This window comes from Gossypium arboreum, chromosome 9, assembly GCF_025698485.1.
Source record: "Gossypium arboreum isolate Shixiya-1 chromosome 9, ASM2569848v2, whole genome shotgun sequence".
Lineage (NCBI taxonomy): Eukaryota > Viridiplantae > Streptophyta > Magnoliopsida > Malvales > Malvaceae > Gossypium > Gossypium arboreum.
The window spans coordinates 28,789,812-28,807,200 of NC_069078.1; the positions used below are offsets into that span (position 1 = coordinate 28,789,812).

Consider the following 17,389-nt stretch of genomic DNA (forward strand, 5'->3'; position numbering starts at 1 on the left):
AATTATTTTAAATGCTAGAATGGGATTAATTAAATAAAAATGGTTAATTTGCATGTTTTGGGCTTAAGGACTAAATTATATAAAAGTAAAATGTTGGGGGCAATTTTGTAAAATATCAAAAATGACTTAATTGCATATAATGAATTGATTTTTCTATTAGAATTAGTGAATTGAATGGAATCATTATTTTAGCAGTAATAATTTGCAAATTTGGTGGTTTATCCACAACCTACATGTTTTAGCAATTGGCTTGCGACTTTGGTGGCTTTGTCCACAACTATATGTACTGGTAGCTTGTCTGTGAATTTGGTGGCTTCGTCCACATATATGTTGGTGTGTTTTGGATGGATGAGTTCAGGGAACTCCTTTTGGTGTGTAACGGTTATGGGTAGAATGTTTTAAAAGAAATTGCATAATGGTTTCATCAAAATTACATTGCCATAAGTTGTAATTTTGTATATTGTGTATATGTTTATTGATATTTAATTTGTTATAAAGTTCACACTGAGCTTTTTAGCTCACTCTTTAGTTTTCATAAACTTTTCAGATGATTCACGAGTGTAGGACTTGGATTCAGCATATGGAAGAGTCTCTCGAATGAAATATTATATAAAATGGTTAATAAACTTTTTAGGTTGTTATTTTGGACATTGGATAGTGGTGTAACAGCCCATTTTCGGTGAAATCGAAACAGTGGTTTCGGGACCATAAATCTAAGCCAAAAATAAAAATTTATTTTATTTTATTTTATGGTTGGTATCATGATAGGAAGGTCACATAAAAATTTTGATACGAAAATTTTATCGATTGTGTGTTTAATTAAGGAAAGGACTAAATTGCATAAAATGCAAAAGTTGGGTTCTAGTAGCTATAGGTATCAAATAGCTATGGAATTTAAAACTTAAGGTCCTTATATGGTAATTAGACCATTAAAGAGTAGTTAGTAGATATTTTAATGACTCATCCATGGAAAAATTAAAAAAGGGTAGGGACTAAATTAGAAATCAATAAAATTAATAGATGATAATTAATTAAAAAGAAAAAATCATTTATTTTCATATCATCTTCCCCAATTTTTCTATAGAAACCCTAGCAGAGAGGAAGAAAACTTTTCAAGCTTAATAAGGTATGAAATCAAGTCCCGTTTTTAGTACTTTTATATTTTTGGAATCAGGATAGTCTAATCTTTCTATTTATGGGATTTATTTGAAAAGTTATCAAGGTATGAAATTTGGGTCATGGATGAATATGCTAAAAATTATAAAATTATGGTAGAAAATGAAAAGTTATTCATAGATAATCAACTTTTACAAAGCAATTTTTGATGAAAACTTGATTTAGGGACTAAAATGAAAGTGGTAAAACCCATGGAAAATTCTAAAATTTGTGAAACGTATGTGCTGTAAATGTAGTATATAAATTTTGGCTAGGCTTGGAAAGAGGGTTAAATTTCATGAATTTCATTTTTCGAGCCTAGGGACGAAATCAGAATTTTTGAAAAAAGATAAGGGCAAACTGGTAATTTTGCCTAGGATGTAATAGGATACCAATATATATGAAATGTGATAGATTAATAGTTAAATTTACCCATATATATCCGGAAAGACCAACTACGGAACTAGATCGAGGAAAGCAAAAGGTTTCGGATTAGTTGAAATTCAAATACGAACCATTTTCAAGGTAAGTTCGTGTAACTTAAATATGTATGTTAATATGCTTGAATTGAATTGTATGATTGTGTTGATTCGTGCGAGATGATATATACATAATGAAATAGTCCTAAGTTGTGAAATATGGACAAATTGTCATGTTCCGGTTGAATGTTGAATTTCGATGGATTAAGGTGAATTCTTGAATAAGAATAATACTACATGTGTTGCAAATAGAATTTAGCCCAGACGAGTAATTCTAATGTAAGCACTCTTGAGCTTATGTTATAGATTGGATTTAGCCCAGACGCGTAATCCAAATTAAACTCTCTAGAGCATATGCTAGGGATAGGATTTAGCCTAGACTGGTAATCCTGCTGTAAAATTTGTGGCTCAAGAGTGTGCCTTTTTATTATGTACCCTAATGGGTACTTTTGCATATGAGTATATTACCCGAACATCCATCGAAACTTCAATAGTTTGACGGAAAACACTCTTGCAATGTGGAAAGGTGAAATTTAATGGAAGCTTGTAATGTGATGAGCTCATCTATATTTACTTGATATTTATATGAGGTTATGTGATTAACTTGTTTGATTAAATGTTTGTGTTTAGGTAAACTCACCCAAAATTTATGGAAAGTATGACTATGTATGCTTGTATTGATAAATATGATTGGTAAGTTTATTTTCTGTTATACGAACTTACTAAGCATAAAATGCTTACTCCGTTTAATTTTCCCAGTTTTATAGTGCTCAAAAGCTCACAAAGGTTGGAAGTCGGTCAGAGCAATCATCACACTATCCACTATCTCATTCTAGTACAAATAGAAATCTTGTTTTGGTATAATGGCATGTATAAGCTTATTTGGCCTATGATGGTTTATAATGGCTGTTTTATAATCTAGCCATTGGAGTGGCTAGTGATGGTCTAAGTTTGGCTATTTTTGAAGTGATGTTTTGGTAATTACATAAGTGTTCATTATGTGTTAGTTTGTTAGAATTATGTTAGCATATAAGTTTATGGTATGAGTAAGTTTATATCTATTGATGCATGAGATAATACCATATGATTGAAGTTTATATCTATTGATGCATGAGATAATACCATATGATTGATGGCTAATTTTATGTGAATATGATATTGGATTGGTGGATATATGTTAGTGAGTTTTGGTGCAGGAAAATGGTAAGTTTTTGGTGACAAATGAGGCTAGGAAATGGCTTTATTTTGTCCCCACGAGTAAACACACAAGCATGTGTCTTAGCCGTGTGTGACACACAGCTCGTCCCATGGGCATGTGGTCTAGCCATGTGTCCCCTGCATCTTAAAATGAGGAGCAGAATGCTCAAAATTGGGCACACGAGCAGAGACACGGGCGTGTGTCTCAACCGTGTGGTTGGCACGGCCTTGGACACAGGCGTGTGAAAACTGTACCTAAATGTTGAAAAAAAATTCGCCACACAGCCTAGCACACGAGCCTGTGACTTGGTCTTGTGACTTCAATTTCTTCATGCCTTACAAGTCAGAGAGTTACACGGGTTAGGGACACGGGCGTGTGCAATCACATGACCCGACCACACAAGCGTGTCCTCAGACCACACGGGCGTGTGAGCCCTGCACCTTAGGAAATTTATGAAATGTCGCAAAAAATTTTATGAGTTTTCGATTAAGTACCGACTTGATTCTAATACTTGTATTGGAACTCGAGGGTCCAATTAAGGGACGCTTTGAATGATCTCGGTAAATGAATAGTAATCTATGTAAATTATTTGTAAAATGTTCTAAATGTTTCAGTAATACTCTGAAACCTTGCTCCAACGACAGATACAGGTTAGGGGTGTTACAAGTGGACTATTTATAAGTTTTTTTTACTTATATCTTATAAACTGCCACGCATGCATGATAGATGAACTTATAAGTGTTTTAAATTGTTGTTATAAAATATTTTAATAATTTTATCTAATTTTTAATAAACTTATAAATTTAAGTTCTTTTCTATGTATTTTCAAAGTCCGTTGTGAAATATTTTACCCAAATCATTTTTAAAAATAATTAAAATTGATGTTGCAAATTTTTCATTTTAATGATATAAGAAGATAACTCAATATAATAATGAACTTTTCAAATATATGTTTTAATATATGTTTTCAAAAACTAAATTATTTATTATTTAAATTTTAAGTTTTCACAAAAATAACTTTAACATAATTGCTTTTAACAAGTAAAAGTTTTCCTCCTAATTACTCCTTACTGGAGTTTCATTACCTTTGCTATTCCACCATTTAAAAATTTCCAAAACTAATTTACTTCACCACTACTTTTCTTGATTCAAAAGCCTATTACTATATGGGGGTTTTCCTGTTACCTCGGGAAATTCATTTTCCCTACCTTACTCGCGGTCTCATCATGAATTGAGGGAAATGTCGGCCATGCATTTCCATTGGCTATTTTATCCTCTTCTGGAGGAGAAGTTCTACCTTTGGGAAATATATACCGACTTTACTTCCAGTCAGCCCTGAACGTCGAGAGAGCCCTTTTTAGGAACTAGAGAGGGTTTTCCCTTTTACCTAGTTCGTTATGGCTCCTACTGTAACATGGTGGGGAAACCATGTCTGTCCCACTTGCCTCCCTATCTCGGAGGTTCAAACGCAAGCCCTGGCTTGTGAATAAGATAGGGGCAAGCACTGCAACCTATCATAGAAGTGCAGCTACAACATGGGGACTTGCCCAGCCTCGACAAACACCAACCCTAGCATCTATACACACCTTCCTCCATATCATTGTCACTCAAATCCTCGACCAAGCCTGACACAAGGACCCTTTTTCCCTAGGCTTCAAACTCATGGCCAACTATATATCCGCCACCATGGGCTTTCCAATGCAAACTCTACACTCCTCCCGTAAAGTTGCTAATGCCATCTTTGGGTTCTACATCCCTAAAGATTAGCGAGGTCATTCCTACTTCTTCCTAAAGATCAGCCAAGAAGCAGAATACCATTGACGAAGTTGCCTACTTGGCGGCTAATAAGGCTATACCTATTTTGTATTCTTTATCTAATCAAATTTTTTTTCTCTGTCAGTTGTACGTTTAATGTATGCACTTACTTTTCCTTTCTCTACATTTATCTACTCGCGACTGCCTACTTGGCGACTAATAAGGCTATACCTCTTTTGTATTCTTTATCTAATAAAATTTTCTTTCTCTATCAATTGTACTTTCAATCTCTGTACTTACTTTTCCTTTCTCTAAATTTATCTACTCAAATTTTCTTACTTATAGTTTCCTTGTATTCTTTTTAGCATGCATCTACTAGAATTTCCACTACCACAATTTCTCAATCGTACTTTTTACGCATAATTTTTATATTCACTTATTGGTAATTACCTTTCAATTCGCCAATCTAGGCACATACATCCATATATCGCATATATTATCGTAACCATTTTGAGGACTTGAAGGACTTAGCCAGTTTGATCGCCATGCATACAGGGTTACTTCCTTCTAATCTTATAGGTCAAAGATTGGCTAAACATATGGTTCTGATACCAATCAAATTGTAACACCCTATACTTGACCCGTCCATCAAATCTGGGTATGAGACGTCACAAATAGACCTATACTTAGTTTGGCTTAACTTAATTGCTACAAAATAGTCTCAAATGAAATATTCTAAAAAAAATAAATAATAATTATAATTCCTACAACTAAGGCCTTAAGTCGCTGAATGTTTAATTCTTTAATTCATTTCTATTTCAAATCAAATTGTTTGCTTACTTTACAACTCTTAAAATCTAGCTAAGGAATGTTTGTCCTAAAAATCAGATTCGAAGTATACTTTTTGGATTCGTTGTTATTGATCATGTGGAGAAGCCTCCAATGGTACCTCTTTCCCATAGGCATGACTTGATCCAACAACGATCCTCGATCTCAACATTGTCTAGCCTGGTCCCTCCTCGAAGTCCTCGATTCCTCGCTTGTTTGGTGATCATCATACAAACTCCTGTAAGTTCAAATGAACTTAGTGAGTTCCTCTTATGTCCATATATTTAAACTCTACCATATGAGGGTAAACAATGTAAAATAATTTAAACATAAGTACTCCCTGCTCACTTATGGTAAGTGTTCTATATTAGGGTGGCAAACTCTACCCGATCCTCCGAGCTACTAGGCTTGCTACAAGTCTTTCCTCAGGTCAGACTCTCTACTTGATAATGATCCAGAAACCTCGCCATATCAGTGAGCCCTATCCTTATTGTATTTCCTTTCCTTTCATAAATTTCACTTTTCCTTTGCTTGGGGTAATGGTTGACCTTAAACTGACTTGACTATTCGTTAGTTTCCCATTAGGCACCATTATGGTAGCTTTTCAACCATTTTCCCAAGGGGTTCTTAAAGTATACCTTCCATGACAAACTCTTTCTATCCAAACCTCAGTCTTGAAAGAACTTTTGACATTTCCATATTGTGCTGACCTTCAGGCATGACTGGCCGTTTTGGCGAACCCATTCTCATTTCATCTTACTTTTTGTAGAAGGGGATTACTTCCACTAATTCGCCCCTCACCTTTTCCTTTACTTGAGACCTCACATGTTTCATACGTAAAGGTTGTTGGACCTGATGCCTTAAGTGTAGTATATTTGTTTGTAAACTTGTAATTTTTCTGAATAGATTGATTAAAATTATTCATGAATTAAATAAATATACCTTGTATTATTTTCCTCACATGGTTTTTGCATGCAAAGCACAATAGAAGTAAATATTTCTCAGTGGTTGTCTAAATGTTTAACTAATACTAAACAGTATTACATGGTCGGATCATACTACAGAAAGATAGCTTGTATTAGTAGACGAACCTAAAATGTCCTTAGTCTAATCAGAAATAAGAGAATCGATTGAAAAACTAATATGTCATCAAGTCTAATTGGGGAGATGCCTTATCTTGGGCATCAGAGCGGATGACTCCTAGAAGATAGAGACATAGTTTTGACTAACTGGACTGACAGTACATCAGACAAGACCCAAGCAAAAAAATCCTAAATCCATTTATGGATTTATTCACTTGTGACGTTCATAGTGTGACATACCTAAATCCTGAGTGGATGGCGGATTATGTATGCGTGACTTGTACACTTTGATGCAAGTAAAAGTCTAAGTTCAAATAGGTAAGGAACCGAAAGCTGGTGTGCTGGATGTACAACTTCTGTAGTATGTAGCGTCATTCACAATAGTAGAATTCATAGCCCAAAACATGGGAAGATGATATCCTCTCATTAGCATTACATGGTTGATGAAAAATAGACGTGGCCATGGGTTGTCCGTCTTTGTGATGGATGACTTGATCACTACTTGATAATGATTGACTTTTTATGAAGGAAGATGTAATGGTTATCATGAGATAAAATAGGATCGTATTGAGAGAACGAATATTATATCAAAGAGATCAATGATATCCTATGAGGGTAACACACTTATGACATTGAACGAGCATTGAGTAGTTGCTTTTGTAATGGTATGTTGTTGAGTAGAGCTTAGTCACGATACTATAGTGGAATGACTTCGTGACTAAATAAGTTCATAAGTAATAGGCGAAAAGCCAGAACTTAAATATAAATCATTTGAGCAACTACATATGTCCAATTGGTCCCTCCGCTAGCTTGTTGAAATCAAAAATGAATTGTGTTTGAATAAAAATGAACAGGATGAATAGAAAAAAAAGAAATGAGAAACATTTAGGAATGATTATAGTTTTCTCCGAACTGGAGAAATGAAATAATTTGGAAATTAATTAGGTTCCAAAAATGAAAATGGAATTGGAAATAATCCTATATAAGATTACTTAAAAATGATGGAAGAATGAGTATGTTTTTGGATTGTTTTAAATCATGAAAATAAAAATTAAAATGTATTTAAAAGAAAAAGAATTGAACTTGGGACTTAAGGATAAAATCATTATTATTTAACTAAGAAATTTGATATATTAAACATTAATTAAAAATAATAAAAAGCTTAAAAATATGAAATAAAAAATACGAATGTAAGTAGGAAAAAAATCGACCTAAGACTCAAAAAACAAAACAACTAACATTTACCGATTTAACCAAAGAAACTAAATATATTAAAAAAATAAAAAAAAATCTGACTTAATGAAAAAACATGTCCAACTAAGCATATTTTCTTGCCACCTTTTCTTGCCACTAATGCAAAAAAGGTACTCAATTGAACACGCTTTCATACTTTCTCCAAAACTTCCTATTTGGCTCTCTCCAAAACTTCCTATTTGTCCAATTAACAAAAGAATGACATATTTAGTCAGTTTAACAAAGTATTTGGTACAATTAGTTTTTTTCTTAAAAATTGACATTTTTATAAAACACATGTCAATCTCTAAATTTATTTGTACCAAATATTTTTCTCATAATTTAAATATTACTTATAATAAAAATAAACAAAAATTTAGTACCAACTAAATGGTTTAAGCCTATTTTACTTGACATCCCATGAGATAATAAATAAACTTGTATCCAATTCACTTGTATAAGCATGTAAATAATACAAACTTTAATGGTAACTTTATGTTTAAGAACAAGTAAAAAGACAAGTCTTGCTGTATCTATATTTTGTTTTTTAAACATGACCGACTAAATTAAACAAAAAAACTCGCCAACCGAGAAACTAAGAGCTGAGAATCTCACAGGTCCACCAAGTCAATGCCCGAACCAGAATAATAATCCCCAAACGCCCAAACCAAGCATGAATATGAAGCATTGCTTCTCCACAAGCGGTTCGTTCTTGACTTGAAACCCTTCCATTTTCTTTCCATTATGTACTCGTTTAATAAACTTTTAGCTGTGACTTTTACTCAATAGATCCCAGCTATGTTACCGAAAGGGCAGCTTTGATTTTCTCAACTGTGCAGGTTAGGAGATGGTTAACAGTTTCAACTGATTCCACTGTTAGCTTGGCAGTCGGAACGCTGTTCACCAAAATCTGAAACCCCACTGTAAGTATGCATCCATCACTCGTATTCTCATCAATGTCAGGTTGCATTGAAGGTCCATCAGTTTGGACGCCAGGAAGAATTGCAAATCCTGATGGTAACAGTGCCACATGCGATGAATCACCACCATTCATCACCACTCTGATTGATGAGGCGTCGACGGGTGCATACACTATCAATGCACCGCAATCATCGCTCCATGTTTCTTGTAAAATTAGCATGTTGGTGTCACTGCCGTTAACTGCAGCACCACGAAGGATAGACACACAGTTGCCTTGTCCTGGACCCTTGGCGACACTGTACATCGCCTGCATTGGTCTACCACTAGACAAAATGTCCCATTGATTTCGCATCCGTTCGTTCCTCAACAAATTGAACAGCGTTTGCTGTGTTATCGGCATCCAAACAGAAGTAGCAGCACTCAAAACAATCCCTAGAGGTTCACCAGGATCATTTACATTCTTCCGAGTCATCACCCTTACATCTTCACCTACATTACCAACATTAAGTTTGTCCCATTTATTCACACTTGAAGCACCAATTCCAGCACTGAAGTTGTATGCCATGCGCTGTGCAAGCTTTAACATGCTTTTCTTCCCCACTGCAGCATGCATCAGAAGAGGATTCTTTTATATCTGTAAGAGTTAAAAGAATGAGATATATATCATATGAACAAGGGAAAACCTGTATTAATGTCTTCACCATGGATGTCAGGGGACATTAGTAGTGCCAAGCTGCTGTACTGTCTTCGGAGAGTGGCAATCCACCTTTTTGCACCAAAGCCAAAACCAGAACCGAGTAAGGGGCGCAAGAGATGGTGGACTGTGCTCTCATCATATTCCGAGTGTTCAACCCATGTAACCTGCATTTAACAAGTTGTAAGCATTCTTCTCCACAACAAATACCAAACCAAACCAAACTTAGTTAGTTCATCTCATCTAGAGACTTTAGAATCTCTTCCCTTCATCTCAAATTGTAAAATTGTTTAATGATGAGCTGAAATCTGTCATGATATGACGAGATGAAGCTTAGAAAGAGGGTACCCTGATGAAGTGAAATAAACAATCAAGCAACTTCTTGATTAAAATTTCATACTCATAGGTGAAGTTTCTTTTATATCTTATTAGAAAAGCACAAGTGAAGAGTGATGGCAATCAAATTTTCTGTTTTTTCACCTTTATGTATACTAGCAATTACCTTGGAGTACTTGTTGTCCATATCTTGGATAACACATCCAGAAGGAAGCCTCCTGCAATTTGCAAACATCAGTGCATTTGCAGCATTGCTCAGATTAATAGAAACATCAACGATGGCCCAGACACTGTCGGAATGCTGCTTGCAGAACCGGATGAATTGAACTTGACGAATAGGAACCAAAGGTGAAAGAACCTGAAATTCAGCTTCCATCTGCAAGTACAATATTTCATAAGACCAAAGATAAGCTGAAAAGTGTAAAAAAGATGAAGGCATAGAAGGAGAAAAAAATACCAATTGCAATGCATTGTGTCTGGTTACACCTTTACCACTTGATAGCACATCAATGGTTACTGCTCTTGAAATCATGCAGGGAAACATTTCTGCCCAACAATTCTATTGATAAAGTAGCAGACAAAGTTATCATAATAAACATTTTCATTAAGATTAAATGAACAAAAACAGTAATCCACCATTTGCAGCAACCAAAAGCACCATCTCTATCACTAAGTGAGATTAATATAATCAAATAATGTAGAAGTGTGGGATTAGAAGTAAATGGGTGGCGTACCGCATCCATTAATGTATCAACGAGGGCCAACCCGCGAAGGGGAACCATGGCAGTTTCCCTAGTAGCCTCAGTTGTGAATCCACTTGGTTTCATGCCAATGAAAGAGGAGAAAGTCCTCTTATACTCCTCTAGATTTAAGGTTTCCATCCCATCACCAAAGCCTTTGATCCAAAGGGGACTACCCATCTGTGCCATCTTAATTAATTCATCCATAGCTGCTAATGCAACATCCACCAAGGCTGACTTGTCATATGGCATTTCATACGCAAAAGAAGGGTTCATTAATGGCATCGTAGCCCCATGACCAAACTCAAATCCCATAGGCAAAGAAGTGCTTCCATTGTTCAATCCACAAAAACCAGTTCTTCTTACTACAACCTCCACATTGGAATTTAAGCCCTGAGAAGGAGAAGGACTAGGGTTGGCAGAGGAGGAGGACAAATGCCTGCCCAAGAACTTGTTTGTTAAAGCACGTGCCCGGTTCAGTTCGTCTTTTAATCGAGAATTTTCCATCATAAGCTGGCTAGGTTCATAAGAGATTTCATCAGGCACTGCGGGAACCCCACAATTGTTGCATATGGCACTAGCTATGGCCTGCCTCAACAAATCATTCTCGGCTCGAAGCTTGTCGTTTTCTTGTTTAAGAATTACATTTTCATGGCGCTCCAATTGAGTCTGATTTAAACCATAAAAAAATGTCATCATTAACAATACCAGCACGAGTTTTAAACACTGCAAAACAGATTATCAATATACCTTCATTTGGGTTCTCCTGTTTTGAAACCAAAATTTTATTTGCTTGCTCTCTAGGCCTAGCCTCCTGCTAAGTTCCCTTCTTTGTTTTTCCTCAGGGTGAGGACATTCTTTGAAGAAACTAAAGATTAAATGCAATGAACCCATCAAAATTTGATGAACAAATTACAAAAATATAAATAAATAATCCTTGAAAGAAGGAAAAGATAAGCAAGCATACGATTCAAGCTCATGTATTTGATGTGGATTGTGCCTATGGAATTTCTTCTTCTTCTTCCTAGGTGGTCTTCCATTATCAGCAGTATCTTGATCATTACCTAACGCACCTTCAAAATCATCACTACTCCCATAACCATCATCTTCCTTCATCATCCCAATAAAACCAGGATCATAGTTTTCTCCAATCAGCCTCAGCTCACCATGACTAGCCATTCTTTTCTGCACCAACAATAAGTAAGTACCCCCATTAAATGACCCACCTTTAAAACAATAACAGACAGACAGACAGCCCACACATCAAAACAAAATTAATTAAAGGGAGACGAGGCATTACAGAATGAAGAAAAGCTGTTCTATTGTCAACGCCCATGCAAGACTCACTCAACACACTATTCTCAGGGTTTATTAAAGGGAAAAAAAAAAGTCACACCTTTTAGGGGATAAAGAAAAAAGAAAAACCAAATCCTTTTACCTAAACCCAGACTGGAAAAATCCCTGAAAACGCCATGGAAAGACTGATAAATATGAAAAACCCTAATCCTTGATAACTGCATGTTTGACCAATTGCTTGAAAAGGACATCAACGATATATTTTATTATAAAAAAAACTAAAAGAGAAGTCAAAAAGATGTCATGGAGAAACCAAAATCAAAACACAAAACCCAAGGAAAAAGCTTCTTCTCTTTCACATTCACAGTATCAAAGCATTAAAAAGAAAACCCAGTTGACATGTCTTTCTCTCTATCTTCCAGTGCAATTAAGAAAACAGGCTGTAAGATATAAATGCACAATAAGAAAAACCAAAACCCGATACGAATATAAAAGAAAAGAAAGCTAGTACCTTGTAAATTTTTTACAGTAATCAAGGAGGTAAAGGTCAGTTTTTTTTCTTTGAACAGAGGGGAACAGATACAGCTTATCAGTTCCTTCTTTCTCTCTCTTTATTGACTGCTTGGATCTGGAGAAAGTAAAAGGACAGAAACTATATAATAAAGCGATTGCTTAGTTGAAGTGTGCCAGGATTGATTAAATATTAGGTAATTATGCCGAAGATATATTTTTATATTTGTAATCATTATTTATTATTTTATAAATGTTTTATAATACATAATAATGAGATATACTGTAATTATGATAAAAATAAAATTGCTGGAGGAATAATCACAATTATATGAATTGAATAACAAAATACCAAAACATATTTTATAATTAATATATTACGTTTATTTTAATTAAAAATATACTTTAATTAGATGTTATTTTGGAAGGTGCATTAATTAAGATGATCTGTAAAAAGAAAAGTATAATTAATACATCAATCAATAAAATAATATATTTGAGGTAAATTTTTATCTTAAGCGCGCACCACCTTTAATTTTTATTACATATTATTTTAATGACTGCCTTAAAAATAATAACTTAAAAATATATTTAAATTGGACACATTATTTTTACTAAATTCAAGAAAAATAATAATTGGTAAGTTTCTCTGTAGTAAAATTATATTAACCTTCTAGTATTGTTTAGATTAAAATAACCCACTGAAAAGGAAAAAATATTAATGATTGTGGCAGTCGGAAGCTGTGGCGTCAATCAAGTAAGCAGAGCTGACTTACAAAAAAGACAGAAAATAAATGGCTATACTCAAACAAGTTAATGTTTTTTAATATCCAAAGAGTCTCGTTTTAATAAAAAAATAAGGAAAATAAAAACTGTCTTAAACCCTACCTAAAGAAGGCAGCAGCAATATTTCACTTTATTTATATATTTTTGCGTAGATTACGTATAGTAATACACGATATCATTAGCCATTTCAAAAACTACTGTCATTATGATTAAATAACGATAGTGAAATAAAAAACATTTTTTAAACTAGTGTCGGCATTTTATACGGAGATATCAAAATTTATAATAAAAATGTATTTTCAACAAATACATTACAAATAAATAGTTTTATACAATTTATTAGTATCGCTTAATAAAAGGAGACACTAATTTAAAATTAAAAATAATAATAATAAAATGCATTGGGGTTACCGTGATCGATTGGTCACAGTAACAGTAAGTATCACGTGCAGTGTTATTTGTCAAAGTAACAACACTCACGTTTGACATTATTGTTGCTGATATGATCAATTGATCACAACATCTCAATATATATATATATATATATATATATATATATTTTAATTTCTCACAAACCAATATTTAAATGTTAGTCCTCTCTCCTCCTCCCACAACTCTTTCTAGCATCAAGCAACAATAAAACGATCTCACACTAATTTATTGTTAGAGTTTTGAGGGCAGCTTGTGAAATTGGTAACCGATAATTTTTTTAATAATTTATATATATTATATGTTTATATTTTTTTAATGTTTGAATTTAGGATTTAAGGTTATATAATATGTTTATATTTTATTTATTTAAGTTTTGAAGAGCAATCTGTGAAACTGTTTGAAGCGTATGTTTGAATTCTTTTTATTTTTTCATGTTTGTAATTTATATATTAATTACATTTTATTTTTAGCTTTTGTGCTTTGGAGGTTAGCTTGTGAAACATAGAAGTGAGTGTGTGTGATTGAAGTTTTTTTGTTATTTTTATGTTTTAAATTTTATTTTAATAAATTATGTTTATATTTTATTTTTAATAAAAATATTTATGTTTTAATATTTATTTGTGTAAAATAAAAAATTCAATTGTAAACATTCACGTTAAGATAATTTAGTTATTTTTATTTAGTTGGTGATTGATATTATTAGGTGGATATTTTATTTAAGTAATACAAAAAATTATTTACAAAAATGATGTGAGATAAAATTATTTATTAAAATAGAAATGTTGTTCATATTTATTATAGATAATTATTTTAATATTTGTTTATTTATGTAAATTAAAATTTTTAGGTTTAAATATTTGAAACGTAATATTCTCATACTGTTTTTTATTTAAAATTGTTATATTTGGTTGGTTATGACTATAATAATGATGAATTATTGTTTTAGGATTTTTACATCAATAAAATAAATAAATAAATATTATAATAGGATAAAGGGATTAATATTCACAAAACTAGATAAAGATAACAATAAATAATTGGTGCTGCCTAACCTATCGGGGCATCGTATTTAAAACCCGAATACTACAGTACGTTTGGTTGGTTGTAATGGAATAGGGCTGTAATTGAATAGAGCTGTAATAAGTAATTCAACTATTTGATTGAATGAAATGGAATAGAACTGTAATAGTATTTTTGTGTTTGGTTGAATGGAATGATGTTGTAATAGCATAAGGAAAAAACTAAAATGACCGAATACCCTTAGTAGAATTTTTTAAGGTAAATGATTATTGTTATTGTTATTAAATTTTAATAAGATTATTATTCAAAATAATTTAATAAAAATAATAAATAGTTTAACCATATTTTAACATAATTATTATTAAATATAATTTAATAAAAATATAATTTAATAACATTCTTAATATAATTATTATTATATGAATTAAAAATCAAAATATATAATACTATAAAAATATATATAATCTACTTTTTTACTTTTAAACGCAATACATATTTAATGTGTTAAAATATCATTATCATTCTTGAAACAAATAATTTAATTATTCTACAATAAAATAATTAAATATTAGAAGTAATAAATAACTCATTGCTAAAAAATAATAAATAACTTAAGAATTATATTTCACATCCAAGCATAATATTCATATATTAACAAAAATTTACATGATTTCATTAGTTTATATGTCATAATCCATATGTTTTAAAATTTTACAACATCAAAAAGTTACATCATTGTAATGACATTCTATCATGTCATTATACTATCTAAATATTACAAACACAAAAAGTTATCAAAATATCAACACAACCATGATTTTTAATAGTCAACAAGAAATCTTCTGACCCATTCCGATCGCAAAACAGAAGGTAAACTAAAGAAAATGAGCATTTGCGTTGGATGATCTGAAATTTTGCTCAATGCTCGATAGCGTTCATCCTCAGTTAAACCTTTCACTTCACATAATGTTGGATATAATTTCAGAGCATTTTCTTAAATGGTCATTTCTGTCTTTTGTTGAATTACCACTTCGGATGCAATACTCTTACTAATTTCAAGGCCAACAGTCCGTATATTTTCCGCCAATAAAGCAACAGCATTATTAAATGAAGTAAAAAAATCACTTGCATCAAAAATCTTTTTTTTCTACTTTGAAAATGCAGAATCACCTTGGTTTCTAGCTGGTTGCGGTTGTGTAGGTGAAAGATCCATGTCATCCAAAGAAACATCAGCTTCGGATCCATGAAAATCGTTTCTTTCTTCATGAGTATTTGTAGCAGCTACATCCTCAGCATTTATTTCTTCAATAATATCAGCAGCTGTTTGAGCATCTTTTCCAGTGGCTCGATCTTTTGCGTAGATGGCAGTAAGTTATTCATAATAAGGGAAACTCCGATGTTTGAATTGAGCTGCTTATTTATAACTCTATAAAAATGAGAAATTCATATTAGATATAAATTTTGTCAAAATAAGATAATAAAGACTTGAAATAATTCTTACATTTATATATGAGTTCCACACCGCATCTTCAGCAACAACAAGCTGCCTATGCTCATCCCAACCAAAGCCGCTATTGTTTTTTTCCACTAAGCATGTCATAAACGATTGACCAATCCCTTTTCAATATCCTAATCCTCGATTCAAGATTAGGTTTAGCCTTCAACATGGCATTAGGTAAAACTTTTTCTAACATTTTTTCTAACTCATTTAAATAGCCAGCTTTGAATCCCGTATCTGCATTAAAGGTTCCAGCATTGTGCAAGTCGACCACACAAGCAACCAACGCAGCATCTTCTTCTGAAACCCATTTCCTTTTGGTTACTCGAGAACTCTGGGAAGAAACACTTGATTGGAAAAAACCTGACATAACTATCTTAAGAAAAAACACAAACGAAAATTAAGTTCAATATTATGCATCAAAAGGTCAATACTTTATAAAATTATAACACATGATGGATCAAAAGAAAATAAATTATCATTCAACAAGTCTAGTATAATACCAAAAAAAAAAACAATTCAAACACCAAAATAAAAATTGAATATTACAATACTAATTATATACGTGGGACTTAAACTCGTTACCATTAAATTAAGGTATCTTAAGTTAAATTGGGCTAGATTATGATACATTGGCGATTTATGTAATTCATCCCTCCCTATATTTGTAAGGATAAAAACAAAAGATATTTACAATAATTTATTTAGCTATTTAACTTTTTTTAATTATTTTAGTTTTTATTTAAATTTTTGGTTTTTCTAGCTTTTAAACTTGTGTTATTTGTCGAATCACGATCTCGGATCAATAAGTAATTAATTTTTAAAATATAAAAATTTTAAAAATTGTTTAAGAAAAACTAAAATGTATTAAAACCATTAAAATAAAAATTACAAAAAGCATTAAAACCATCAAAAATAGAAAGTCAAGTCAAAATAATGATTATGTTACAAGGATATATACAAAAGAGAATAGCACGAAACATTGCCAAGAAGCTAAATACTGTCACACAAGTACAAGAGATTTATATATTTCAATTATATTCAACAAGTTGAACAATGATTGGTTTATATTTAATAAATTAAAATTAAAAACATAAAATCACTATATTCAAAATTAATCTAATGCACACTTTCTATTAAAATGTCGAATCACTTTGCAAGTTGGCAACTACCCTACAATCTATATACAACAGTGCTCTACAGATGATGAGGATCAAATATTCATTTCATCTATGATTGCGGATATAGAACATAGAGACCACAATTCCCACAATAACCTGTACATAATCATGTTAAGCATCTCATGTTCTTATATATGATTTACACATTCCTTTCCGCTTGGAATAAAGCTTTCCCTCAAAATGCATTTCCTCCAATAACCTAACCAAGCATGATCCTTTACTGTCTTATGATTGCAGTTCTACTG

The 17,389-nt window shown here is 32.3% G+C and overlaps 1 protein-coding gene across 6 annotated transcripts; it reads right to left on the minus strand.

Annotated features, from left to right (window-relative positions):
• Positions 1-8,156: 8,156 nt before the first annotated feature.
• Positions 8,157-12,409, minus strand: LOC108474394 (homeobox-leucine zipper protein ANTHOCYANINLESS 2-like). Of its 6 annotated transcripts, XM_017776300.2 has the most exons (8): positions 11,722-12,206; positions 11,389-11,606; positions 11,172-11,289; positions 10,416-11,090; positions 10,139-10,240; positions 9,848-10,057; positions 9,335-9,512; positions 8,157-9,251 (listed from the first exon to the last, which is right to left on the minus strand). In XM_017776300.2, the coding sequence occupies exons 1-8, from the start codon at positions 11,755-11,757 to the stop codon at positions 8,527-8,529; spliced, it is 2,262 nt and encodes a 753-aa protein (XP_017631789.1). In that variant the 5' UTR covers positions 11,758-12,206; the 3' UTR covers positions 8,157-8,526. The 6 variants fall into 6 exon arrangements, with proteins under 6 accessions (XP_017631789.1, XP_052874678.1, XP_052874676.1 ...); XM_053018718.1 differs by lacking the exon at positions 11,722-12,206 and adding an exon at positions 12,229-12,409 and having other exon boundaries at positions 9,848-10,240; positions 11,389-11,601; XM_053018716.1 differs by lacking the exon at positions 11,722-12,206 and adding an exon at positions 12,229-12,409 and having other exon boundaries at positions 9,848-10,240.
• Positions 12,410-17,389: the final 4,980 nt, after the last annotated feature.

What these genes read in the sequence shown, in the direction of transcription:
- LOC108474394 (XM_053018715.1), bottom strand. Translation starts at nt 11,757, where the DNA reads ATGGGCGTTGACAATAGAACAGCTTTTCTTCATTCT. An exon ending in GAACAGCTTTTCTTCATTCT is followed by an intron (nt 11,607 to 11,721) that starts GTAATGCCTCGT and finishes TTGTTGGTGCAG; the next exon opens with AAAAGAATGGCTAGTCATGG. An exon ending in CAAATACATGAGCTTGAATC is followed by an intron (nt 11,290 to 11,388) that starts GTATGCTTGCTT and finishes TTTAATCTTTAG; the next exon opens with TTTCTTCAAAGAATGTCCTC.